The 26,875-nt window shown below is 44.3% G+C and overlaps 2 protein-coding genes across 3 annotated transcripts in view; one reads left to right on the top strand and one right to left on the bottom strand.

The window, feature by feature from the left end:
- EXOC5 (exocyst complex component 5) overlaps window positions 1-2,571 on the bottom strand; it is a 28,239-nt gene extending 25,668 nt beyond the window's left edge. Inside the window, exon 1 of the mRNA XM_030949672.1 lies at window positions 2,447-2,571. Within this exon, the coding sequence (XP_030805532.1) occupies window positions 2,447-2,473 (27 nt within the window). The 5' untranslated portion in view covers window positions 2,474-2,571. The remainder of the gene's footprint in view (window positions 1-2,446) is intronic.
- Window positions 2,572-2,653: 82 nt separating this feature from the next.
- AP5M1 (adaptor related protein complex 5 subunit mu 1) lies at window positions 2,654-13,998 on the top strand. Of its 2 annotated transcripts, XM_030949506.1 has the most exons (8): window positions 2,654-2,775; window positions 8,366-9,011; window positions 10,610-10,837; window positions 11,316-11,455; window positions 12,173-12,258; window positions 12,360-12,475; window positions 12,718-12,814; window positions 13,828-13,998. In XM_030949506.1, the coding sequence occupies exons 1-8, from the start codon at window positions 2,708-2,710 to the stop codon at window positions 13,908-13,910; spliced, it is 1,464 nt and encodes a 487-aa protein (XP_030805366.1). In that variant the 5' UTR covers window positions 2,654-2,707; the 3' UTR covers window positions 13,911-13,998. The 2 variants fall into 2 exon arrangements, with proteins under 2 accessions (XP_030805366.1, XP_030805367.1); XM_030949507.1 differs by lacking the exon at window positions 12,718-12,814 and having other exon boundaries at window positions 13,828-13,943.
- Window positions 13,999-26,875: the final 12,877 nt, after the last annotated feature.

The following is a 26,875-nucleotide window of genomic DNA, read 5'->3' as shown; positions in this document are numbered from 1 at the left end:
TTCACCCATCATGCCTCTATACATCTCTAAATAATCCTTGAGTGCATGTGTACACAGAACACCTGCAGCTCCCTTCCTGGAAAATACCTGTTCTTCCAAGAACACTTACACAGGAGACCTGTCCTTCAGTTTTTTAATCATATAAACACTGTTCTATACTATTTAAGAACTATTAGCTGCAGTGGATATTATGTGCAGGATACTGATCAACAGAGAAATAAAATGAGCTTTTTCTTCCAATTTTCCACAGAGGGTGTGCTAAAAATAATCTACTTGATTTATAAGGAATAAATGAAGTTCAACAGTGTCTTTCTAAGACATGCTTTTCCAGGTTCCCCTGCAGATCCAGAAGTTTTTACTTTAGTTTGTACCTTCCATACACATTTGCTTTTTTAAATGCTATCTTGATAACAGGGTTACTCATAGCTGACAGCCTAACTCCTATTTTAAGTCCCCTATCCTGTTCTGCAGAAATTGCTGAAAATCAGCTATTACGAATGTCATTTGCAAGTCCTTTGCCTGTTATCAGATGAGCCCCAACAGTCAATTTCTTCAGCTTTGAACTTCCCTCTGGCTCCAGATGAATTAACGTGATCCCATCCATTCAGCCAATACTCCTGATTTAATAAGAGATATGCCTGAAGTGGGTCATAACCTAGTTTGATCTGGTGTTTACAAATGAAACTACACTGGACACAGCCAGATTAAAAATCAGTTTAGAAGTATCCACTGTTAAATTATGCTTTAAGTTATGTGAGGGAGAATTCAGTCCATGTTGTGCACATTTTCAGCACAGATCCTGCTACGCAATTTCCCATATCTGTACTGAAATTTACTTAAAAGACACACTCATGAAAATGTGGTAATGAAACTTCAACCTCAGCAGACAGCTAAGGGGTACTCCCATAAAAAGCACATTTTTCTTTTCTTATATAAGGCAGAAATTTCAAACTGACAAGTAGGCAACATTAAATTAGTGGACATTAACAAAAACTCTCTTGCCTTGGGAGTGAAACAGAAGTGAAAGCAGGAGAGACAAAAATACTGGATTCCATGCTGGAAAAACATAATTTCTAGCCCCAAACTTCAGGCAAAAGTCTCACCTAATTTGCAATTTCATCTTTATTGCTAATGCAAAATGGAAAAAGTTGTTGCACGACCCAAAGCAGCCAAAACACACAGTTTTCTTTCCATATTCAAATTACCTCACACTCAACACCCCACAAAGAACAGAATGACACTGTCATCATGTTGAGAAACCTAGAGTAGCACAGGGAGGGTACAAAACCTGCCATCCAGCTACAGGAACACAGTATTTTAGTCCTGCTATTTTTTTAAAGCTATGCACACCAAAAGATGTGAGTCATAACACTCGTGTGCCATCACAATGATTCAGAAATTCAAATGCACACAATGCATTTACATAAAGCCCAGATATAGGATCTTCCAGAGAAACAGGAAGACTCTTTCCTGAAGGCTGGGCAGAGCGAGTCCCAGAGACAACCCAGAAGAAGAACAACCAGCTCTTGAGTGACTTGGAGAGCAAATACAGAGCACCTGGGCATGACACCATGTCCCTGTGAAGAGGAAGTGGGGACACCACACACTTTCTGTTTATCACAGGTCACATCACGAGAGCTCATGGCCCAGGCCAGAAGCTGAAGCCACAGAATCACTGAAGGGTTTGGGTTGGAAAGGACCTCAAAGATCATCTCGTTCCAACCCCCTGCCATGGGCAGGGACACCTTCCACTATCCCAGGTTGCTCCAAACCCTGTCCAACCTGGCCTTGGGCACTGCCAGGGACGGGGCAGCCACAGCTTTGCTGAGCCAGGGCCTCCCCACCCACACAGTCGAGAGGGTGATATCATTCTTCCTAATATCTAACCTAAACCTGCTCTCTTTCAGTTTGAAGCTATTCCCCCTGTCCTGTCACGACATATTCCTGTAAATAGTGCCCTGTCCATCTTTCTTGCAGGCTCCCTTCAGGAGGGAGATGATCCTCGTACGCCTCTTCCACCTTAGGGCATTCTGTAATTCCACGGGAAGAATCTGACAGACTCCTGCTATTCCTGCCCTGCTCCTGAGTGGCCTTGGCTGAGCTATTCTCCTTCCGTGCCTCACTTCCACCGCGGGTAAAGGGAGGGCAAAGTCATTTCTTTATTCCATCCCAGCCCCACTGACACAGCCTCGCCGGGGTCAGACGGGAGAAGGATCGCGGGGCCGGGCCTGGCGTGGCCCTGTCACCCGCCCGCTGCCGGGAGGGAAGGACGGAGGCCCTGCAGCGGGGCAAGGCGGGCACCGCACCCCGCGGGGCGGCACCGGGGCTGTCCCGCTTCCCCTGCCCCACACACCGCCCGCCCGTCCCCGGGGAGAGGCCGCCGCATCCCCTCAGCGAGCCGAGCCGGCCCGGCCAGCGCCGCCCGGCCCGCGGGGCCCGCACCCACCTCGAAGAGCTCGGCCGTGGTGGCCATGGCCGCAGGGAGGGAGGGAAGGAGGGCGGCGACCCCTCAGCGCCCCTTCGCCGCCGCCGCCGCCCCGCCGCTGCCGCCCATTGTGTCCCCCGCCCCGGCAGCAGCAGCGGCGGCCGCGGCGCCGCCTCCGCCCGCCGGAAATGGGGCTGCGCCGGGCGGTCACGGCGCGGCCGCGGCTCCTCCCCGGCCGCCATCGGCACCGGCGGCATCACCGCCGCTGTCGCCACCGTCGGCATGGCCCTGCGGGCGCTGTGGCTCCTCAGGCACGACCCCGCGGCCGGCGGCGCCGTGCTCTTCTCCAGGTAGCGACGGTACCGAGCACGGCGGGCTGGGCAGGTCCGAGGGTCGGGCTGGGTGCCCCTGGTGATCTAGAAGAGATCCAGGTGCTCTGAGTGCCCTGGAGGGACCGGGTGTTCTTGTGGGGAGCGGATGCTCTTGGGGGTCCGGGTGCTGCGGAGGGAACCGGGCAGATGCCCTCAGGGGACGCGGATGTTCCTGAGGGGGATCGGGTGCTCTGGGAGTCTGGAAGTCCTGGAGGAAATCCTGGTGTTCTGGGGGTCTGGAAGCCGTGAAGGAAATCCTGGTGCCCTGGGAGGATCGGGTGCTCTGGGGGTCCTGAAGAAAATCCTGATGCTCTGGGGGGTTCGGGGATCTAGGGGTCTGGATGTCTGAAGGAAATCCTGGTGTCTTGGGGGGTTCGGTGGGTCTGGGGTCTGGATGTCTGAAGGAAATCCTGGTGCTCTGGGGGGATCGGGTGCTCTGGGAGTCTGGGTGTCCTGGAGGAAATCCTGGTGCTCTGGGGGGATCGGGTGCTCTGGGGGTCTGGATGTCTGGAGGAAATCCTGGTGCTCTGGGGGGATCGGGTGCTCTGGGGGTCTGGCTGTCCTGCGGGACACTGCTGCTCTGTAACGCAGATGCAAAAACACCAAAAGCATCTGATACTGAACAAATCCCTCATCTTGTCCAGTGCTGCTGGATGCTATGAATTTCTGACTCCGATTTTCCAAAGTTCAGGGTCACATAATGTGCTTTTAACTAAATATGGCAGCTTTTTCACAGCTTCTACATTTTGCATGTGAGTTTCTTTGCTCTGTTCCTCTTTCTTTTTTGTCACTGTAAGCATATTGCCCAGCTCTTCTCCTTCCTAACATGGTAAAGAACAAGGCAATGATTGTGAAATACTGTCAGATTAAAAAAAATGGGCAAAATAGAAAGCATATATTATTGCTTGTATTTAACTTATATTCTCTTCATGTTGTTCTGTAGCTGTACATAAAATAGAGTATGTTCAGACAGAAATTCAGCTTTCTACTTGATATTAATTTTTTGCATATAAATACATTTTTAAAGTTATTGGAGGACAGAAGAAAAATAACTGCGGCTAGGGAAAGTTTGTGTGGGGAAAAAAAAAAAAGACCTGGATAAAGTGACCTACAGTCCTAGTCTGAATTCAGTAAAACTGAAGAGAGAACCTAGTAAAAGAGAAAACAGCCAAGAAAAGAGTAAGTAGACTATCTTCCATCTTCAGGTGCAGACAGATCTCTCCATTGGACACTCCTCTGATTGTTTTAGGATTAGTATTATGGTCCTTGTATTACCTACAAGACTAGAGATGAGGCCTCCCCTCTACAAACACAGATAAAGAGAAAGCCTTGTCCCCAAAACCTCGGAGAGTGTAATCACCACGGAGCAGGGGGGGTGGTGACAGCAGTGTCTGAAGTGACTTGTCACACAGTGAGCGCCAGAGACAAGGAGTAGCACTCCTTTGAAAAGGGCAAACTATCCTCGATGCTTCAAGTGATTTCCAGACTTAGATCTTTCAAGTTCCCAGAGGAAATAATAGGGCTGTGGAAGCCCCAAGTTTATCCTCCTAACTGACCTTAAATTCAACAAAGCACGCAGACAATATAAAGAATGCCCGGATCACATGGAAACTGTTGGTTTCAGGACTTAGGCACTCAGCTGGAGATACATGAGCCCTGATCTTTGACCTCAGGGAAGACATCAGGGACATCAAAGCATTCCCCCCCCCCCCTTTTTTTTTTTTTTTTGAGCTGATCATAACTTAATTCAGGCACCAAGGATGGTCTCTCTCTTGAGTCACCGAAGCTCATTCATCCCTGGAAACTTTCATCTCTTTTTTTTAAGTCTGCATCACTTTCTAGAAAGGGATACTGGAAAACTGGGATTTGGAGGGCTAACTAATGATCTAATGACTCAGCTGGTAAAATTCAGTGGGAGGAGGAGGAGGCTGCTGTGGTGTGGGGACAGCTTCAGCAAATGGAGCAGAGAGACTGAAACTTGACTAAGACTGAAGTATCTCCTCTTCCCTTGTTTTGGAAATGTTGGCCAAAAATAAGAGCTGCTCACCAAGGTTACACATAGCCTCTTATCAACACCCTGGCTCTGCAAAGCCTCATAAATTTTAGAGCTGTAAACCCACTTTGTTTCTTTGCTCTCCAGAATAAAATGTGAGACCACAGGGAGGTGTTTTGCTGTCATCTCTATCCTGTTTACGAATTTTGTAGCTCTGGCTTTGCTCTATGTTTGCTTTTCCCTTACAAAAAAAAAAAAATAAAACAACCCTAAAAGCCCTTGATGCCCGATTTGGAATGGAAGAAAAAAAAGCACAGTCACTGAAAATAAGCCTGAGGAAGTGTAGCTGCCTGCAGCTACTCAGTTAAGAGAAGATGATGTAGGTGGGACTTAGAGGCCACAGGATAAGATCCATGGAAGTGCTCAGGAGCAGGAGGGAAGTGCTGCAGATGGAGGTCATAGATATAACAAAGTCTCACATTGCTGGGGCTGCTAGTTCCATGGCAGTTTAGGAAGCAGACTGTCAATGTGTCCTTGGAAAGATGTTAAAAAATGACACCAAATGAGGGCCTTTATATATCTGTGCAGTTTTTTTCTCCCATGTTGGCGTGCAAGCACCTCTGAGTGCAAACAAACATCTGAGAACATCTGCTACAAGATGATCCATAAAGTGATTTAATTTTGTGTGTGTGACCTGTGAGGAGCACTCACTCTGAGGGTCTGTGGATAACTATTGAGGGAATCCACAAAACAGAATGTAGGAAAGCCAGACTGTCAGCAAACTTCATGTAAGAGACACTCAGCGGAGTCTGCAGTTCCCAACCAGGGCAAAACCAGTGCATTCATGGAAGTAATATTTTTTCTTTTCTCAGCTATTTATTAAAAAACAACTCCTCAGTTCCTCTTGATGGATTTAGGTTACTTTGAAAAGAAATTCATCCCACTCCCCTTTAAAAAACAATACTGCTACAGGACAAAAAAAATCCAAGATACAGTTTTAAACAGTTAATATGATATTCCTCAAATATTATCTCTAGAAAATTTGAAATTAAATATATGTATTGGTACAACATAACAATTCTAAATTGTACAAAGCCTCTGTCCATGACATTATCATTACATCTTATATACTTGATAAAATGAAGATATGAAAAAGTCATAAAAGCTTTAAGTCATATATATTGCATGTGCAGTGTGGAATTATTATTATTATTATTATTATTATTATTAGTGTTATTATTGTTATAGCAGCAAAGCTGTAGCACTAGTATACTCTATCTAGGCAAAAAGCTGTTGTAGTTGCATTTTATTACATAGAACATCCATTTTCTTAAATATCTGAGAACTTGTCTTCAGTGTGATCGCACCTCTCAGAAATATTTTGAAGTTCTGCACTGGTAGGAGTCATTCCTTAGTGTCATACAAAAATCCTGTTTTGTGTGACAGCCAGCATAGATGGACAGATTCACATTTTATTTTTAAAAATAGGTATTTACGCACAAGAATGCATTTACTCAAAGTTTGAACTTGATAGAAAGAATCCTGACTACTCATGGAATGGTTTTATTGACAGTGATTTATGTTCTGATCCCTTCACTGCTTCTATCAAGTTGCTGCAGGCTTCCATGTACATGAGGTTATTTTTAGGCCCAGCAGGTTTTGGGGTGTTGTTTGAACAAAGAGAAACCCAGTATCAGTCATCCCAAGATTTTTATAATGCTTTTACAGGCAGAAGTGGCCTTGGGTGGTTCTGCCCTGGAAGCTCTGTTTTGGGGTGATATTTTGGGTGGCACAAAGGCATTTATGGGTTTTGCCCCTCTCGTTGGGTCCCACAGGGGGCTCCCCTGATGGGAGAAACCCTCCTGTGACAGTTCTGAGCCAGGATAGAGAGATGCAAAGGACTTTTTCAGTCTTCAGCTTGTTGTTTATTGTTATCAACATTTCTGGCACGGTGTCTATGCCAGACTTAGCGCGCAGGAAAGCAAAACGGCTACAGATGTACAGTTTCGAGGTCTCTAAGTTGTTTCATCCAATTAACTCTTAAAACATACTTTATTTCCACCTTTCTACCAATAACTCATCCCTTGTCTGTCCACGTAACCTCTGCACTGTGACTTTCCTCACCCAATCATCCTGTGCCTCCAGCACTGCAGAAGATGGAATAGGTGAAGAAGAAGCAGCCTGAGACAAGTCCCAAAAATCCTCCATATTGCTTCCTATCTACTTCCATACTAAAAAACCCCAAAACCTAAATTTCTCACCCTGTGACAAACTACACTATTCTCTATTATCTATTTCACACTCTGGTAGACTCTAGTCTATCCCGAAGTCTTGGAATCCCTCTCCATGGGAGAAGGTTAAAGGCAGTGCTTCTCTGGGAGTCAGGACCTCTCAGAGCAGACAGAGGAATATTCCCTGTGCCCTGGGTTCCAGCAGCACATGGCACTGAGCAGCAGTGCTTCTCTGTCAGGGAGTCTGTCAGAACCCAGGAAATTCCTCTGGCTGTCCTGGAGGGCTCGAGCCCCTGCCCAGGGGTCTCAGAGACCTTGGGACAGAGCCCAAGGCCCCTGTGCCTTTGATCTTGACCCATGGAAAAAATTGCCAACCTTATATGAAGATTTACAAGCCACGAAAGTTTAAGTAGAATAATAGTTAGTTTGCCACGGGGTGAAAAATAGATTTTTGAGGTTTTTAGAATGGAGCTTGGGGTCCCAAGATGGAGGAATTTGGGCGTGCGTTGTTCTTTTTCCTTCTTCTTCCTAGTCTCCATCTTCTGGGTTATGTTGGCACTTTTAGATTGGTTTAGAGTAGAAGCTCACTGTCTAACATAGGTGATAGGTATTGGGAAGTTATTGTAAATAATGTATGTGATGTTGTTTGCAGGGGTCTGAGGATGAGGGAAGAGATGAGGATCTGACTCCATGTTTCAGAAGGCTTGATTTATTATTTTATTATATATATTATATTAAAACAATACTAAAAAAAGAATAGAAGAAAGGATTTCATCAGAAGGCTAGCTAAGAATAGCAAAAGAAAGAATGAATAACAAAGGCTTGTGTCTTGGACAGAGAGTCTGAGCCAGCTGACTGTGATTGGCCATTAATTAGAAACAACTCTATGAGACCAATCACAGATGCACCTGTTGCATTCCACAGCAGCAGATAACCATTGTTTACATTTTGTTCCTGAGGCCTCTCAGCTTCTCAGGAGAAAAAATCCTAAGGAGAGGATTTTTCATAAAAGATGTCTGTGGCAAATGTACACGTAGTTTTTAGTATAACAAGACAACACCACCTCTGAGGGCGGGCAGTGTGCCTCTGACTGACCTGCGAGACAGACCTTGGGGGTGTCAGAGAAAGAATGTTATAGATAAGAAATAATAAACAACCTTGAGAACCAGAACAGGAGAATTCTGACTCCTTCTTCGACTGCCAGGCTGGGAAAAGAGGCTTGTACGTATCTCAGAGTCACTGTGACCAGCAGAGATTCAGAGAGGAGTCAGGACCCCTCAGAGCAGACAGAGGAATATTCCCTGTGCCCTGGGTTCCAACAGCCGCTGCAATTCCCTCCCTGCAGGCGCTACCCCACGGTGGAGCTGCGCGCCGAGACCCTCAACGGCTCCACCCGCGTCCCCATCCCCTCTGACAGCGCCTTCCTCAAGGCCCTGCTCTTGGAGCTGAGGCTGGAGGATGAGCACCTCTTCGTGGAGCAGCGGGACACCTGCACCAGGATCAACCACTCCTGCGTGCACTCCGTGTCCACCGCCACGGGCGAGCTCTGGCCCGTGCTGGCCTTCCACAAGAGCGGCCTCATCTACGCCTGTGTGCCGCTGGTGGAGGGCAGCCTGGAGCCACGACCGCCCCTCCTCACCATCAGAGGGCTCTCCCAGGGACTGGCCCTCTTGTTGGGCATCATGGACTACGTCTCTCCCAGCCGCAAAAACGAGGCCGAGCTGAGCGGCAAGGTCGGGCAGCTCCGGACTCTGCTGGTCCAGGCCTGTCCCCTGGGCACCCCCCTGAACACCAACATCCGCAGCCTGAACAGCTCCTTCGAGGACATCCAGGAGATGCCTGTGGATAAGGAGCAGCCAGCCTGGAGATCCAGCTCCTACAAGGGCAAACCCCAGGTCAATGTCTGCATCACTGAGAAGGTCAAGTGTATGCAGTATGACCAGAAGGATGTGGTGGACACGTGGCAAGTTTATGGAGCTGTGAACTGCAAGGTGAGAGCGTTTGATGTGCAAAGTAAATACTCATTTGATGTAAAATGATGTATTGAGTTGAAAATTTTCCCAATTTTTGTTGTCTTGAGTCACATTCAGGAGTTACTGGTACCTTTGGCTGTAGGGGGATAGAGTGTAAGAAAATAAAGATAGTGTAGAAAGTAATCTTACCCCTAAGGAGTTGCAGCTGGGCCAATTATCAAAATTAGGAACAGGCTACAGCTGTAACCAATGAGAAGAGTGCTATAAAAGAGTGGGGTGGCTGGTTGAGAAGGAAACTGGAATCAGTTGGCTACTTTGTGAGGAAGAAAGAGTCAGTGCTCTGAGGAGCTGCCCATGAGAAGCATCAAGAAGGCATGGAACTTCTGTGATAAGGAGACAGCAGTATGGAACCCCTGCAATAAGATGACAACATTTGACTGCTTGATCACATTGCCCTTACTTTAAATGAACCACTGAAATGCCTGAATTAGACAAAATATATCCAGGCTGAGATGTCTAAATGTCTTCTACAAGTGTCTTTACATGAGCATTTTAATTATTTTTCCTGCCAAATGAAAGTTTAATCTTCTTTCCTTCCTTATGCTAGTACAACAACATTTTGATCCCACAAATGCTGGTGTTCCATGACATAAGTACAGTTGATAAAGAAACTGGTTGTATAATTATTTTGCATGGTTTGTATGTGACAGTGATTTTCATTGTAGAATCCCAGAATGGTTTGGGTTGGAAGGAACCTTAAAGATCATCACATTCCAACCCTCTGCCATAGGCAGGGACACCTTCCACTATCCCAGGTTGCTCCAAACCCTGTCCAACCAGGCCTTGGACACTTCCAGGGATGGGCTTCCCTGGGCATTGTTTAATATTAAAATATCTCATTGTTTAATATTACAAACTGGGGACTATTTACTCAATACATCCATAATAATTATGAAATATATTAAAATTTGTAACTATAATTTGTACTGTCATTCATTCCTTGTTTTGAATTGTGCTTAGGAAGCACACAATATTATCTTGGCACACTCTATTTGTAACTGCCAGTGTTTTTCTAGGAGAGACACCTGCTAATAAAGTGGGAATTTAATTATTTGCATGCAGTGGGAATCTCATCTCCAAAGGAGGCTGACCTAAATGCTGCACTCTAAAGCCTGGGTCATTTCCCACCTGCCATGCTGGTAGAGGTTGTGTGGATGAGCTGCTTCCTGCTCTCACAGAGACAATTCCCAGGTCATTTTGCAGGGTGGGTGGATGGCCTTATGCAAGAAGAAAGCCCAGGTGTGATCATGGCCTTCTGGGGATGAGACAAGGGACACTGTGCTGTGACAGAGCTGGCATGGGACCACAGAGGCCATCCAGAACAAGCTGGAATCCATTAAGTGGGTGTTGTGAAAACAACCTAATTAATTAAGTTGTCAGCAAGTGTGTGAGACTGATGTCTTAGTACTGGTGGTTAGTACTAACGATCGAAGCCAACTGAAAATTGGTAGGGATTTGATTTATTTTTAATGCTAAAAATGTGTTTTATTTTTGAACATCTCGCTGTGACTTGATTCAGGTATTTTAGAATAATGTCTTGACTTCCTCTTGCCCAGTGTGACATCGAGGGATCTGCACCAAACGTCACCCTCAGCCTGACGCTGCCGACCAACGCGCCCCCGCTCCAGGACATCGTGGTCCATCACTGTGTCACCTCTGTGGACCCTGCCATGCTCCTGTCCACCAGTGCTGAGCCCCTGCATGATTCTGTGTACAATGGACCCTACAAATTCCCTTTCATTCCTCCTTCAGATTCCTTCGACCTGTGTTACTACACTTCCCAGGTAACAGCACTCTCCCAACCCATGCTTTTTTCTAGTATTCAAACAGAAATAAAAACACCTGTGTGGGCATCAGCCCACACGGGCATGCTGGAGTGAGTTTGAGTCCAATATAGATAATAAAACATTATATAAAATGGGTTTTATGTAATACACTGCTTGGAAGGCACTTAAAGACTTGAGTTGTCTGAGTCATGTTCAGGAGTTATTGATATCTTTGCTTGGCAATGCTGCTCTTACTTTAAATCAGCCACTTAAATGCTTGAATTTGACAAATTCAATATCAGCCTGATATCCAGGCTGAAATGTGAAGTGCATGCCCCCCCAATCTCTGTTATCACAAGCAGCCTGAAGAGTTTGGCACAGTCACTAATTAATGTTTGGGGTCTTTTTTAAAGTACTTTATCAATGAACACAGTGTATAACTGATCTTGTGGTGATGGTGTTAATATATCTTGAGAATGAATATAGTTTTTTCCAGGTTCCTGTTCCACCAATTTTGGGATGCTACCAACTTGTTGAAGAGGGATCACAGATAAAAATAACAGTTAATTTAAAGCTCCATGAAAGCATAAAGAATTCTTTTGAGTACTGTGAAGCTCACATACCTTTCTTCAACAGGTAAGAATAAAGAAAGCCTAAATAAATGTCTTCCATTTCTCTGTTATCTTCCCAAAATGAACTTGTCAGAAGTCAGTATAACAGATTATGCTCCATCAGGGTGCTAACAGTGAACACCAGCCTTGGTGAAATGAGGTGAAATACAGAATTATACCAGAATATTTGGTGACACTCCAAACACTTCTTAGTTGCTCATCCTGTTTCCCTGTGGTATCTTCTCACATGAAACATTGCCACAATCCCCCAGGTGGATTAAGCTGGAGATCACTTCCAGCCCAGGGTTACCTGTTCCTTAAGACTGCTAATCCTAGCTGCAGATCAGCTTATCAAAAATATAGTTATTTCAAATTAAAACGATAGTTTTCATCTAAGCCTCTCTGACAGCTGCCACGACCGTGCTGCCACCTAATTATCATGAAAATTCAAAGATGGAATGATACAAAGTTGCTGATGCTGATCATAGTGTTAGTAAAACACTATCAGTGAGCTAAAACATCAACAGCTCCTTTATGATTACTGGGCTGAGAGCACAGTGATTTCCTCCTGCTCTGTAATTTCTTCTCATAAATTAGCAGTGTGCTCAGATAGGTGTGATTGGTCTGTATGCACATAAATAACATCTGTCAGCATTTCCTGGCTTTCTGTAACAAAACAGGCATTAACAAATGCTGAATGATAGTGATTGCAGTGGTTTTATTTCTCCTCTCTCCCATGCAGGGGCCCCATTGCTCAGTTAGAGTACAAAGTTAGTTATGGCCAGCTGGATTTGTTCCGGGACAAGAGCCTCCTGGTTTGGGTCATTGGTAAGGACCTTCCCCCTGTGACTGCCCTTCCAGCCCCAGCCCCTTCTCTGCAGCCTGGGCACAGCTGTGGGACATCTAATGGATGCTGTCTTTGCCTTTAGGACAGAAGTTCCCCAAATCTTGGGAGGTTTCCCTGACTGCAACTCTGTCTTTTGGCACCGCAGGCAAAGAGCACCCAACTGATTATGTGTGCACTGGAAACACTGCTTATGTCAAAGTAAGTCACAGGCTCTGGGAAAAGAGGCCTTAATAGTCAATTTTTATTGCCTTCAGTTGAGGATACATTGATTTAAAATCTCACATTCTCAGCATGGATTTTTGTTTTCCTGCCTAGAGGATTTGACATCCTGTCACTTTGGAGTACCCTTGCACACACAGAGCACGTGACACGGATTGCCAGGATTTGCACAGCCAGGGTGACAATGTGCATCTGATTGTGTTTTCCCTCTCTTTTTGTAGCTGTACTTTAGGATCCCAGACTTTACACTTACTGGATGTTATGTAGACCAGCATTCTGTTCAGATCTTTGTTCCAGGGAAGCCCAAAATTACTGCATGTGAGTTGCTAAAATTGAAGTTATGAACTGGCTATCAGTGACTTAAATGACATAACTAGAGTTGGACTTCTGTTCTCTGCTTTTGAGTTGGGGATTTTTGTGATGTTTAAAGCATCCCTGGAGTAGGTACAGGCCTCTCCCTTTGAAATGAGAGCTCTTACAAAGTCAGCCTCTCTCTGGGGCTCTCTCCCTCTGCCCTGTGCTGGTTGCTATGCTCTCCATAATGGCAGAACTTTTTTGGAGGGCACAGGGATGATCCTCCCTAATCTGGTCCCTTCTTTAGGACACCTTTGTCAGAGACATTTCGGGTGGGTTGGCAGTACCCAGGTACAGAACTCAGCTCCTGCATGCAAGGTGACACTGCTGCTGTCAGTGTCACCACACCAGCACCTCTAGGTGGATGTGGCTCTACACAGAATGTGTGAAGCAGAACTCAAATCTGCTTTTTTGTTAACACATGAGCACTGCCAAGCCTGCACCAAAAATACCCTAAATGGCACACAGAAAGCACTCATTAAAGCTGAGCAGCTCTGCCTGATGGAAGCATTTTTATTTGTAGCTGTCTCTGCTGCAACTTCTGCCAGTCATGGTGGCAGAACTCAGTAAATGCCTTTTGAAAAGCATGGTCTACACTGTTAATTTTGTGACAGGTCACACTCAGCCCTAAATTGTAACACAGAAAAAGCAGCATTTTCATGTTTTATATTGAGTGTGCAATTTATATTCATTGAACAAAATCCAAACCATCCACCTGCTTTTGACTTAACCTCTGTTTGAATTTTAAGCTCATGACTGATACATTAGTAAAGGTAATTGAAGCTGAGACTTTAAATGTCTCATTATCAGAAACGATTTTCAAATAATAGTAAGAGTCTTACAGTTTAAAGAGGCCATTATACCTTTTCTGTAAACTGGTAAGGATGGATTAGTAGTCACTTAACTTGGATGAAGGAATGTCTGATTGTGAGGCACCCTGTAATGCTTATTTTTCTTGCCTGTTTTTTTCCCTTTAGCCCGGGAATTGATTTCTTCTGATTACTACATCTGGAATTCCAAAGCACCAGCACCTATGGTATTCAAACCCTTACTGGACTAATGTACTTGGGGATAATTTTAATATTTAAACAAAGCACAGTGTTAATGAGATTCATGTCATGATACAGTAAAATAAATGTTCTTCAGCACTTTTGCTTTCTTTGTGTTCTTAAATATTTCTGTTGGTGGAAAACAAGAGGTCACTTGTCTTAAAAACATGAGTTGAGTTAAAAGGTTGAGTTCTGGCTGACAGCCTAGAGAGGAAAATTTGAAATGTACTTGCTGTGGCTGGTTTTACTTTCCCTTCTAACTTTAACTGGTACAAAATATGTCCCTGGTGTTACAGGTACAGACATTGAGATTCCCAGTTACTCCCAGTTACTTCACTGGTTTCCCATTGCAGGATGGGAAAGGTTTCAGCATCCTATTCCTGTCCTGAAGTCAGAAGAATCTCATCAAACTCCAGAGAACAGTTCAAAGCAGAAGTTCTTTTATTTTTACAAGATGTGTACAGAATACACACCAGTCAATAATTCACAAGGATTTTCACAAGTACTGCATGAACAGCACTTCTGAAAGTGGAGGCAATTTTAATGAAGGAATCTTAATTGCCTCTGCCAGCTGAAGTGGTGAGTTCCCTTGCACACATGCCTGTGAGCTGCCTGCTCTGGAAGCAGAGGTGTGAACTGGGTTTTTCAGCTCACAAGACTGGTTCTGAAGAGGCAAAATCAGCTAAGTTTGCTGGAGGTTCCAGAAACCTTCACTGAGCTGTTTTTCCTGGAAAAGTAGGTGGAAAAAGTCTCAATTTACAGATGCAAACCTCTAATTTTGAGATCTGCAGGAACACAGGAAATGGACTTTAGGAGAGTTACCAGGAAATGTGCAGATTCTGAAGGGCTGGTGAGGAGGTGCCAGAACCTGGAGAGCAGCACAAAAGCAGAGGATGCTGATTCCTAACAGAGCTGCTCCTGCCCTGCCTCATGTCTCACTGTGCTCTGTGGGGTAACTCAGATCAGGGATTGTGCAAGGAGGGAAGTTTTAAGCTATAATCTGAAAAATACTTAGATTGGTAGAGCAATCTGATGGGTTGGTTAAATGTTCTAGAAGGTGGAGATGCTGTTGAGCTGAAACTGCTGTGCAAACTTAGAGCTGTGACCTGTTTCACACAGGTGATGTTTAGCAGCAAAGTGAATTTGTGATTTTGCCCAGGACCCTGCTGGAGTTGTCCATGTGCCTGGACACCACAGTGTGAGTGGGAAGAGGAGCTCTCTCTGCTGGAAGGGTTTAGAGCCTGTTTTGGACACCAGGCCACAGGGTTTGCCCTTCCACCTACCCATGAGAAAGGTGGGAGCCCTGCTCTGCACAGCAGGAATGGCTTTTCTTACTCAAACAGCCCCTAGTAAATTCTGGGAAGCAATGGCACTGCCTAAATTAGTGGTATTTTAGGAGACCCTTTGCACTTAATTTCTAAATCCTGATCCTTTGTGTTTCCCTCTTGCCCATGTCTCTGACTCTCATGCTTAGGGGAGTTGAGGTGCTCAGGAATGGAGGGCTCTGGCTTTGCTAAGCTAAAAATGCCATTTATTCTACAGAAGCTGTGAAAGGAAATTATGAACTGCTTTTCACACACTCAGTAGGGCAGGTTTGGAGGGAGGGAGAGGGCAGGTGATGTTTCCCTGTAGCCCTGAGCAGTTTTTCACAACCTCACATCAGCCATCACCTGTTTGATTTGTTATCAAGGTTTGCTCTGTAATTGCTGCAGTGCTCTGCTCAGGGACAGCTCAGCAGTAAGAAAAGTGGGGGAAGGAGCCCTGTCTGCCTTTGTAAGGGTGGAGAGATCTCTGGGCAGATGTGAGTGTGCAGCACACCCTGTTCTTTGGGAAGCACCAGGAATGGGAAAGGCAGCAAAACACAGCAGGTTAAAGGCACACAGCTTCACCCAGCATTGTGCAACCCCCTTGGGACACCCATGCTGGAGAGAAACCAGAGGGGGAGCTTCTCCTGGCCCAAATGGATCCTTCATGCTCATGGATCCCTCCTAAATATTAATAAGTAGGAAAGTAGTAAACTCAGCTTGGTAAACTCACTAAGTTAGGGGACACTGGGTAGAGATAACATGGGAAGAGTTCAAGGAGTTACAAATGACTAAACCTTTCTGTGTTTCTCTGTTCCCTCTGTAGTTGCCCAGATAATGTCACTGTTTCTTTATGTGCTTTGAGAACTTGTCCTGTTTTATAAAAGGAGAAAAGCCCTTCAAACCCTAAATCAGGAAGATCTGGTGTAGAGCACACATGAGCCTGAGGACTCCCAGGGCTGAGCTGGTACCTCACAGAGGTTCTGCTGGGCTCTAAGGGTGATCAAGTTCAGTGGCATTCCTTTAGGTCTTTAATAAAATAAACAAGTTTTTAATACAGCAGTTTCCTTAAAAACATGTTAAAGGAAAAAACCAAAAAATTTTCTTTTGGTACAGAGTGCTGTTTCTTCCACCAGAGTCTTTGCTGCTGGAAGTGCTTCTATTTATGATTTTGTCACAGGCATAGGTTATATGAGACCTTTGTGAAGGTAACTTGGCACAAAGACTTGCCAAAAGAAGTGGCCAAAGAGTTCCCCAGACTTTGCATTGTGTTTCAGAGGGCCAGAAGAAAACTAAGATGCAAAGAACTAAAACCAATAAATGTAAGGACTTAAATAATGGGTTGCAAACCTGACATCCCCCCCTCAAAAAAATTAAAACACTGGGTATAAATATCAAGGATTAAACATGGAACTCACTTCATTACTGAAATTAATTTGTTTCATTTCATTAAAATTTGGGAGTAATGTAAGAAACAGCAATTAAAATTAATTTAAAGCAAATATACTCTGTCAAAGCTTCTGAGGTGAGACTGAACATTAGCTGGCAATGCGAATTGATGGAACAGACCTCCAAGAAATTACCATAATGCACAATCCATTCTATAACCCACTAAACACAGCAAAAATGGCTGAGGTTTCCAAATTCAGTGGTGGTGGGGAACCCTCATCAAACATGTTTTGTTTAACACTTGTGGAAGGTGTGGAGGGAAATGGGGAATTTGCACTGAGGTTCCCAGAGGCTGAGAAGCTGCAATTCCTGTTCCTCTCATCACAGAGTGGAATGAGTCCCCCTAACACAGTTCCATGTTGACAAAATCTGTTACTGATCACTACTCAGTAATTTGATGGCTTTCCAATTTTCTGGAAGCCCTTTCCTCCCCCAAGGTATTTGGTGACAGCTCCAAGATGGTTTATGCCAGTTCCTCAAGAACTTTGGGGTAAATCCTGTTCCTTGACATAATCTGGAAGTTGTCACTTTTTTCATGTAATTCAGCCCTTCCCACCTCTGCATTTTTTGCTGTTTTTACCAGCATTAACTGCTGTGGCCATTTGTTACAGTAAACACTGAAACAACGAGGCATTAAACATTCCATGGCTGTCCCCAGTTTATTCATGCTGTCCCAGGAATTGGCCACACTTTGTCCTATTTGTACAAGCCCTGCTGAGATTTCAGCCAGAAGAGAGTTTGCAAGTCCATGTTTGTCCCTCACTACTTTTGCTGACTCCCTCACCACCACCTCCCTGTTCTCGCATCCCTAGGGGACAGACAAAATAAAAGGTTTATTATTTTTAACACCTTTTCAACACCTTTTATTTCCCCACTTTTACAGTGGGGAAAACCAAGCCCACACAAAGCTGAATTCATCCTGAGAGCACCATGGTGGGAAATCCCTGCAGCCCTCGACCCCAAATGCGACATTAAATGAGAATTTTGTGCATCCCAGTTTGGGAAGTGCAAGTTTCCCTGGAAAAGCTGCTGTAGCTCTGTATGGCTGTCAGTGGGAATCCCACAGGAGCACCTTGGGATTGTTTCTAAATTTCATTCCCATGCCTGAATTCCCCTCTTGCTACCAAAATCTTGCCACACAAACCCAATACAACAATTCAGGCGCAGGGAACAGAGATTTAACTCTGACTGTGACTCCCCTGGGGTGTATGTGACATCCTGGGGACCCCCAGCATGAGGATAGGTGCCACTCACTGACCACCTGAAACTCCTCTTCCTTATTTCCCCAAATCTCCTGTTGCCCTAAGATGCAGCAATCTGCTGATTTTTGCAGGAATGAGGTGGTAACTCAATAAGGGATAATTCAATGAGGTGGTAATTCAATAAGGTGGTAATTCATTAAGGTGGTAATTCCCCCTGCAGGTGAGCAGGACCTGAGAGAAACAAAAAGCTCTTTTCCCATAAAAATGGGGATTCTCTGTCTTGTGAGCAGGCTGGCATTAAAGCAGGGTCTCTCTCCACCCACAGCCATATCCCAAGGACTGTGGGGTCATTACTGCAGCCCTGCAGCAGGCAGGACACCCAGCCAGAATTCCCAAGAGGCTTTCCCAGGAAAGCAGCATCCCTGGAACTGCAGTGCTGCCTGTGAGGAGGACAGCAGTGCTACCACTCCATCCCAAGTCAAGGGGGCCAGGGAGGAGCTGGAAAGGAGAGGAGCTGGGCTTCTTCCAAGGGTTGGGATGGCCCATTGCTCCCCCAACCAAAGCTCATGGCCTCAAAGGGGCTGGAGGGCTCTGCCAAACGCTTCCCACTAAAGATGCACCTGTTCCCCAGGATGCCACACCCTCAACAAATCCAGCCAAATACTATAGGGACATCTCAACCCTCAGGGATGCTTTTTTTCCTAAGGACTCCTGACCCACAGTGCAACTGGAAATCAGATATTTTAAGGCACAGGCCTGCCCCCTTTTCTCCTTCTTGCCTTTAAGAGGTCTCCAAGAAAGCTGGTCGAGCTCTAGATAATTTTTTGAAAGCCTGATGCCATTTGTAGAGACACATAACAGCAGAGAACTAAACCCAACCCATTTTCTCCCCAATGAGATCAGCTGGTCACTTTTGATTTTCTCTAGAAACCTCTCTCTTCAGGACCTTTCTTTTTGCTTTTTCTTTATTTTTTTTGAAGTCAAAGTCTGTTTCCCGTTTGGTAGGTGACCTGTTTAATGTTTTCCCTGTGTCTGGGAACTCCTTAGTGTAATTAGCGACCTTTGAACCCCACAACTAATCCTGAGCTATTTTGTATTCCTTACTCATCTTTAAGGCTGGACCTTTCTTTTCTTTTGAGTCTGCTGCCACAATTAAAGAAGAAACAGCTGCATTTCAAAGGGATTCCAATTCCAGAAGCTTAATCGTGATTGACATGTTCTTATTCTAAGCTATAAGAAACTCTAAGAGTCCTTTCTTGGGTTAAAACTTCAATCATTTTCTAAAAAATTATCTCAATATGGATTTTATTCATTTTCTTTGATAACCATTCTTTGTGATTTTTTTAACTTGAAAGATGCTTTGAGTTTGTGATGAATATGAACTGCGCCCACCGAAAGAATGAATGGTGTCGGGCTCGGGCTGGGTGCAGAAGTGCCTAAATTCCATTTATTGTCAAAATCTGATTATGAAACCTGACGTCCTCCATGTAGCTTGACATCATTCCACATGCCCCAAAGGAAGGAGAGGTGGAAGCTCTTGCAAATGAACCCCAGGAAGGCTGGGGAGGGAGATGGCATAAAGCATTCTCCAGAAACAGATATATTTTTTATCAGCTTTTCCCAATTTTTATAGCGCAGATTAAGAAGCCTTCCAGTGTTGGAAGGGCCTCTCTTCACTCTTGGAGAAATGAATTCCCAATGAAAAGTCACTGCCAAAAGCACCTGCCTTAAAACAGGGATAATTCTTGAGGTTTAAAATTATTGCCACAACCCCACAACAAACCCTGAGCGAGGCTGTGGCACTTAAATCTCCTCCCAGGGCTGATCTTAGAAAATGATGGGAGCCTATCGGGTCCTGTTATTTAATTATCTCCCTCTCACTTACATTCGAATTCCACATGACCTCAGAATGATGGGCTTAGAAAGGAGAAAAAAAGCAAAAAGTCTGAAAATCTGTTTGTGTTTTTGCCCAGATCCAGCTGATCTTTGGCACACGGATCTGTGGGCATCACTGATGGTCTAAACCTGCCCAAAATCATCCCAAAGAGCCCCAGGAATGGCAGCAGGCGAGAGCTGGTGTTCCTAAGACAAAGGTCAAATAAAAAAGGATGTTAATAAACAGGCCTCCATTTAAAGGGACTTTTTTCCTTTTTTTTTTTTTTTTTTTTTTACCCTTTTTTTTTTTAAGGATTACATCTTAAATTCCAACAAATCAGATTTAGGAGTTACTGAAAGTGAAATTGATCCATCCCTCAGCCAAACTTTGCAATACTTTCCTGTTCTGACATCATTTAGATAGTTAGCTGCATTATCAGATTAAAAACCATTGTACAGGGCCGCTGAAAGGAAAAGGAGCCAAAAAGCTAAACACTGCCTGAATTCTGAACCTTTTAACCTGGCTGAAGTACGGTGGGGTCCCTGTTATGCAAATACCTTCAATCCTCTGCTAAGTTCAGTGGAAATAATTTTCTTGAATGACAGGTTTATTCAGCAAGGATTCAGTTGGCGATTAATCCCCCTTTGATCTAAGGTATTTCACTTAACTACCAGTTACCTCGTCCTGACAAAGTGCAACCGAGATTAGGGAGATCACCCGAACGCGGCCGGGCTGCCCGTTTATTCTCCCCAGCCGTTCAAAGGGAAGGGCCAGGAATGCAATCTATTCCCACTATTTGAAGATGGAAAGTGCTGTCTCCCGAGTTAGAAAGTCAATTGAATACCAAGTGGGGCTCGCTCCTGACCGAGCTCCCGACCCGAGATATTCCCACTCCTTGGGATATTTTTGTTCTGACCCCGCTCTCAGCCAGGTTTTCACTCTGCCAGAGCTGCCTGTTTATTATTTATTATGATTATTGTTATTATTTAGATCAGCACGTGGCACTGTGGAAAAGACCTTTGCTATTGGGAAAAGAGGATAGTTCCCAATTTTGAGCTATTTTTGAACTATTTCCCAATTTTGATCTATTATTTCTTCATTTTTTGCTCAAAAATCCCTTTTGCACTTCTCCATCGAGTATAAACATTTATCTATATATAATAGATATCATATATAAATGAATATTGCATGTATTATAAATGTATATATTTTGAGCAATTTTTGAACTATTTCCCAATTTTGAGCTATTATTTCTTCATTTTTTGCTAAAAAATCCCTTTTGCACTTCTCTGTCAAGTATAAACATCTATCTATATATAATAGATATAATATATAAATGAATATTGCATGTATTATAAACGTGTGGGGTTTGAGCTATTTTTTAACTATTTCCCTATTCCTGAGCTATTATTTCTTCATTTTTTGCTAAAAAACCCTTTTGCACTTCTCCAGTAATTATATACATATATAAATATATAATATACATAATACAAAAATGAATATTACATGTATTATAAATGCATATATTTTTAAAACTGATCATAGAGCTAACCACCCAAATTACATCACAACAAGAAAATTTAGCTGAGGGATGGATCAATCCCACTTTCAGTAACTCCTAAATCTGATTTGCTGGAATTTAAGATGAAATTCTTAAAAAAAACCAAAAACCCTACTTTATAACTGGAGGGCTGTTTATTAGCATCCCTTTTTATATTTGACCTTTGTCTTAGGAGCACCAGGTGTTGCCTGCTGCCATTCCCAGGGCTCTTTGGGATCATTTTGGGACAGGTTTATATGTCTGGATACATATTTATACCTCCAGCAGGCATGTGTAAAATTTTAATGCCAAAACCTATTCATGATGGAAAATACATCACTAGAAATGACAGAATCTTCCCCTAAAATAAAAAAAAAAAAAATCAGGCAACTGTTCCGTGGCTGCCTGACATCTGAAATAAAGCATTTTTTACTCTGCTTATTCATTCACCGATGTGTTTTCCCTTCTTGCTGAATTATGACATCATTTTGGAGCAGCATCAGCTCCAAAAATGCTGCAGCAACCACGGGAGCACGGTCCTGATCTGGGGCTTAGCTGGGTCAGCCCTTGAGAAGCTGATTACAGGATTGGGCACAAAGCTGCATTTTCCTATCCCAGGGGAAACAAAATCATTTGTGGGATTCTCCCTGTGGTGAAAGTGGCTGCCTGGATTTCCACTCAGAACTCGCTGATTTTAGGGGTTTGTTTGTATGGAAATAGGGCTGAGAGATGGGAGGGGAAGTATTTTATTCCCCTTTTTCACTTTACCCATCATGAGGTATCAGGCAGCTGCTTAAACAAATTCCTTGTCCACAGAATCTGTTAAAATCAACCTCCTAAAGCAGAACTGTGCTTGTAAGTCCTTGCAGAATTGGGGCTGTATTTGGGTATTTCTCCACTCCACGGGCAAACTGTAAACAATCCTTCATCTGTGTTGTGATTTTTTTCACTCCCTTATGTGAAATAATTGGAATTATTAAATAGCTGCTCTGCAGGGTGAGCTCTGCCACACGAAGGGGCTGGAACCTGCCTTGGGATCCCCCCATTCCAGCTGCATCCCCTCCTCATTTATTCCCATTTTATAGAATCACAGAATCCTGGAGTGGTTTGGGTTGGAAGAAACCTTAAAGATCACCCAGTTCCAACCCCCTGCCAGCCACGGGCAGGGAAATTTTAACTTCCAAAAAGCGAGAATTTCCTGGTGGGATTCCACAGCCTCGAAATCCCCCCCAGGGCTCATCGAAGGCCCCCATCACACTTGATCAGGTCAATAATACACAAACTAAGAAGGATTTGCACTCGAGACAGTAACAGCTTCTCAAGAGCCATTACAGTGTAGTGGCTTTAAGAAAGAAATCCCTTTTAAGAAATGCCAGACTCTGGAGTAACGTGATAGTCCGTAAGGCTTTAGGGTCTTTCTAGCGAATATAATGTTACACATGCTTGCCAAGGGAAGTTTACCCACTTACAAGTCAGGAAAAAATAACATGGGAGGGTTTTAAAATATTTCCTGTATTTGCTTTATTGACTATATGAACTCTGCAATGAGCCAGTGAGGGAGAGAAATTTATATTTGAGAATAAACCCAAAATGTTGTCTGCATCATAAATACAGAAGGACTGCAAGCAGTCAAAGCAAAGAGCCACAAACCCCATGCTGGTCTCTAAAGTGCCTCATCAGTGACAGATAATTGATGACTTGGTTTAGCTAAATCAAACTATCTGGAAAATAATTTTAGTAAATTTGATTTACATTAAATTATTTAGAAAATTGGGTCGTATCTGTACGAGATTCAGAAAATGTTCACTCCTGTTTCGAGCAAAAAGTGGGGAGGGGGCGTTGCTGCTTTGTGATATTTGTGTGAGTCTGTGCTCAAGTCTATACAATAAATGCATATATAAGTACATTAAAAAGGTGGGAAATATGGCAAAATTGAATGGTATTTTTCAATTTTGTTGGCCGTTTTTCCCAAATTGAGCCATAAAAAAAATCCATCAAATAAATAATATGGGATGATATTCTATGCTGATTACATTAAAAACTATTTGCTAATTATTTATAGTAATCTGACGGTTAATTGCTTAATAAACAGGGTTCTGTTCAAAACCAGGAGACATCTCCACCACCTCTGAAAGATGGATAATTTCTATTTTTCAGCCCTCAGCATTATTTCTAGAGGAGAAACACCCCAAACCACCTCTCAGAGCCCTGCTTTGAACGCAGTGTGCAGCAGGTCAACCTCCCGATTTCAATAAAGGGCAGGGATATTTTATTATAATACATGGATATTTTCAGGGATATTTTAATAAAGGCAGAACTTCCCTGGCTGCCGCCGCTTTCCTGGGGAAAGCTGATGCTCTCCAAAGGCCGTTCCTGCCCCCCTGTGGTGGCTCAAACCAGGCAGCAAGGGATGGAGCTGGCTCCGACATTTATTTCTGTGCGGTCTGGGCTGTCTGAGGGTCACTGGGACACTTGATTTTGGGGGGAAGGACATTTTACAAATGTCATTTTACATTTTACAGGGTGACAGGATAAGAGGGGGTGGATTCAAACCGACAGAGGGAAGGTTAGAAGGGATATGGGGACGGAATTCTTCCTTTTGAGGTTGGTGAGGCACAGCTTACCCACAGGAGCTGTGGCTGCCCCATCCCTGGAAGTGTTCCAGGCCAGGTTGGATGGAGCTTGGAGCGACCTGGGATAGTGGAAGGCGTTCCTGCCATGGCAGGGGGTGGAACTGGATCTTTAATGTCCCTTCCTATGATTCTGTGCTTCCCTGGTTTGCTGAAGCCTTCCTGGTGTGAGCACTGCAAACACCTTCACTCGGCTCTTTGAGCCACCCTCATCCTCACCCGTTTTTATGTTATTCTGACATGTATTTCTCATCCAGGCAGACATTTCCTCAGAGTCTGGCTTCATTTTGGGGATGGGAGAAGGTTGGGAAGGACTTTGTTATCACAGCTTGGCCTTTGCAAGCATTTAGGGTGATTCTCAGCCTCCTGCCACAGCAGCTCCTGGAGCAGATCCATGCTCATCCCAGGCCATGGCAGCTCCCTGGGATGGCCCCGGTGAGCAGAGGTGCCTCCCTCTGGGAAAACCTCTGGTGGCCACAACAATCTGAGCAAAGCTTAGAAATAGGATTATATTCACAAATTTCTGCAGAATCACTTTGCCACTCACAGGACTTCTCCAAGGTTTCTTACCATTTTCAGAAGAATTTTCCCAATTTCAAAACTCAATATTATGCACCTTTCACCCCTAAACCTCACTAAAAGTGCAGTAGCAATCATGAACTGATTTTTGCTTCCATTTTTCTACTTCCTGGCAGAAAAGGTGTGGCCACACTTACCCCTGAGCTTTACTGAGTGCCAGCAGAATCATGGTCAGGCTGGTTGCATTTATTGACACCAGAGGGTGAGCTGGGATTGCAGACTGGGCAATTAGGAGAAATAACACTTGGCATTGCTAAAACAGACACATTTGGCTTGGAGCCACAGAGAGAGCAAGCAGAATGAAGGGAACATCAGCCCATTCCTACAAAACCACTGCTCTCCTGTGGGATTCCCATTCTCTGAACCTTAGAGAAGCAGTGAGAGAAGCCGAGAAAAGAACGATCAAAACAGTTCTTATCTCATTTGCTGCTCCTGTGTTGGGCCAAAGTAGAATGCAATGTGGAGACTGTTTGTTGTGCCAAAGTGGAATGCAATGTGGAGATTGTTTATCCAATGTGGTGTTTTGTTTACCCAAAGTGATGGTGTTTTGTTTCCTTGGCCCATCAGGGCACGTGTCAGACAGTCATGAGATGCTGGGAAGTTGAGTTGAGTTGGGAGCTTGTGCAGATTCAGTTGAGATGTAGTGTAATATAGCCTAGAATATTATAGTATAAAAAAATAATTAATTAGTCTTCTGATATCCCTGGAGTCAGATCCATCACTTTCTCCCCATCATCCTGCTTTTGCTGTGCTCTCCCAATCCCTGCTCCAACACACCCACCCTGCTCCTCAGCCTCCTCCGTGCTTGCCCAGGAATCTGGCTGGAGAGGGAACGATGCCAGATGAAGGGAGCTGCATTGTCTGAGCAGTCTAAAAGAAGAACTGGGGGCTATTGCCATGGGAATAAATCATCTCCAGACATTTCTTCACCTCCCCACCAGGTGCCCGTATCCGTTTCTGCGGCCGGCAGGAGCCGCTTTTCCGACATGAAACCGTAGCTCCAACAGCCAGCGCCTGGTGGCACTTCCAATTCAATTAACTTACTCACTGGAACTCCCAGAGAAACTGAATATGACCAGAACAAGAGGGGAAGCTGGGCCAAATTAATAGGATGAGATCCTTTTACAGCCCCGGCCAGCAATCCTGAGCAGCAGCCCTGAAAAGCAAATTGGAACAAGCAAATTGCTGTTGAAAAATTCTTTCAGCACTCGGCTGTTGCTACTCAGCCGGTCACTGCTGGGAGTCAAAGGTTGAAAAATCCTGGGATGGTGCTGACAATGGAGGCATTCTCATGACAAACATTTACATTTTATTTATTGGAGTGTTGGAGGTAGATTAGTCTCATCTTCGGCCGCTTGGGATGGGCTGCACCGTTTGGAGAGGAGAGTAGTGGGAACAAGCATTTTATTGTGGGAGGAAAAAACAATAAAATCATATTTCCTGCTCCCAGCCTAAGGAAAGGGTAGTCAGATTTTGAAGATTACCCTCAGGAGAAAGGTTTTGTCCCCAAGGACTCCTTTTAAGGAAAAAAAAGCACATAATGGGGGATTTTTTCTGATTCCAAATTAAGTTCTCTTCAAAAATAATGTCATTTTATGTATATGTCTGACTTGCCATGTGGTTCATGCAAAAGTCCTGCTGCTTTCCTTCAAGGAGACCAGGGCACACAGCAAATAATTCATTCAAAGTGTCCAATCAATGCTTTGTACAGATGCAAACTTGTGTGTGGGCGTTGTTTAATTGTGTGTGGTTCCCATATTCATGGGAAACTCATTAGTTTGTAAAAAGAATAATTCCAAGTTCACAGCTGCAATTTCACTGAAACTCTTTGGCTTTCAATGAGTTGTGGAGAGGGAGTGGAATCTCTGCAGGGGGAATGGACACAAGCAGGAAATCATAAGCACATCATGAGACATCCTTCTTCTGAATTATGCCCCAGACTTCATTTTATAGATAATAAAGCACCAATGTACCTGTAGGATAAAATGCTAGGGGAAAGTAAAGGGAAAATACCCAGCTGGGACCCAAGTGAATGGTTTGAACTGGAAGAACAGTCACAGTGACCAAGTTCCTCACAGGGCAGTGCTGGGATGTCCCAGTGCAGCATCTCCAGGGCTCTGCCCCAAAAAACCTTGGGACAGCTGCTACAAGGGGACAATCCCCTTTGGCACCCTCCTCCTTGGCACACAGCAGAGAGCAGGGCTGCTCTTGATGCTTTCTGCACCTCAAGTCCAGCTCTGTCCTTGTCAATTATTTGGGAAAACTAAACCCCAAATCCCTCTACTCTCTCCTGCTGCTCCTGCCTGCTGGCCACAGACAAGAGATGAGGGAGTGCTTGTTCACAGACAGAATTTGTCTATTTTTCTGTGGTTTCCTTCTCTTCTCTTTGGTTGAAA

This window comes from Camarhynchus parvulus, chromosome 5, assembly GCF_901933205.1.
Source record: "Camarhynchus parvulus chromosome 5, STF_HiC, whole genome shotgun sequence".
NCBI lineage: Eukaryota > Metazoa > Chordata > Aves > Passeriformes > Thraupidae > Camarhynchus > Camarhynchus parvulus.
This window is presented reverse-complemented; position numbering and strand designations above follow the sequence as displayed.

Excerpts from the sequence above, each read along its gene's own strand:
- AP5M1 (XM_030949506.1), top strand. The coding sequence starts at position 2,708 with ATGGCCCTGCGGGCGCTGTGGCTCCTCAGGCACGACCCCGCGGCCGGC. Across the intron at positions 9,012-10,609 it reads ATGGAGCTGTGAACTGCAAG|TGTGACATCGAGGGATCTGC; the intron begins GTGAGAGCGTTT and ends CCTCTTGCCCAG. Across the intron at positions 10,838-11,315 it reads TGTGTTACTACACTTCCCAG|GTTCCTGTTCCACCAATTTT; the intron begins GTAACAGCACTC and ends AGTTTTTTCCAG.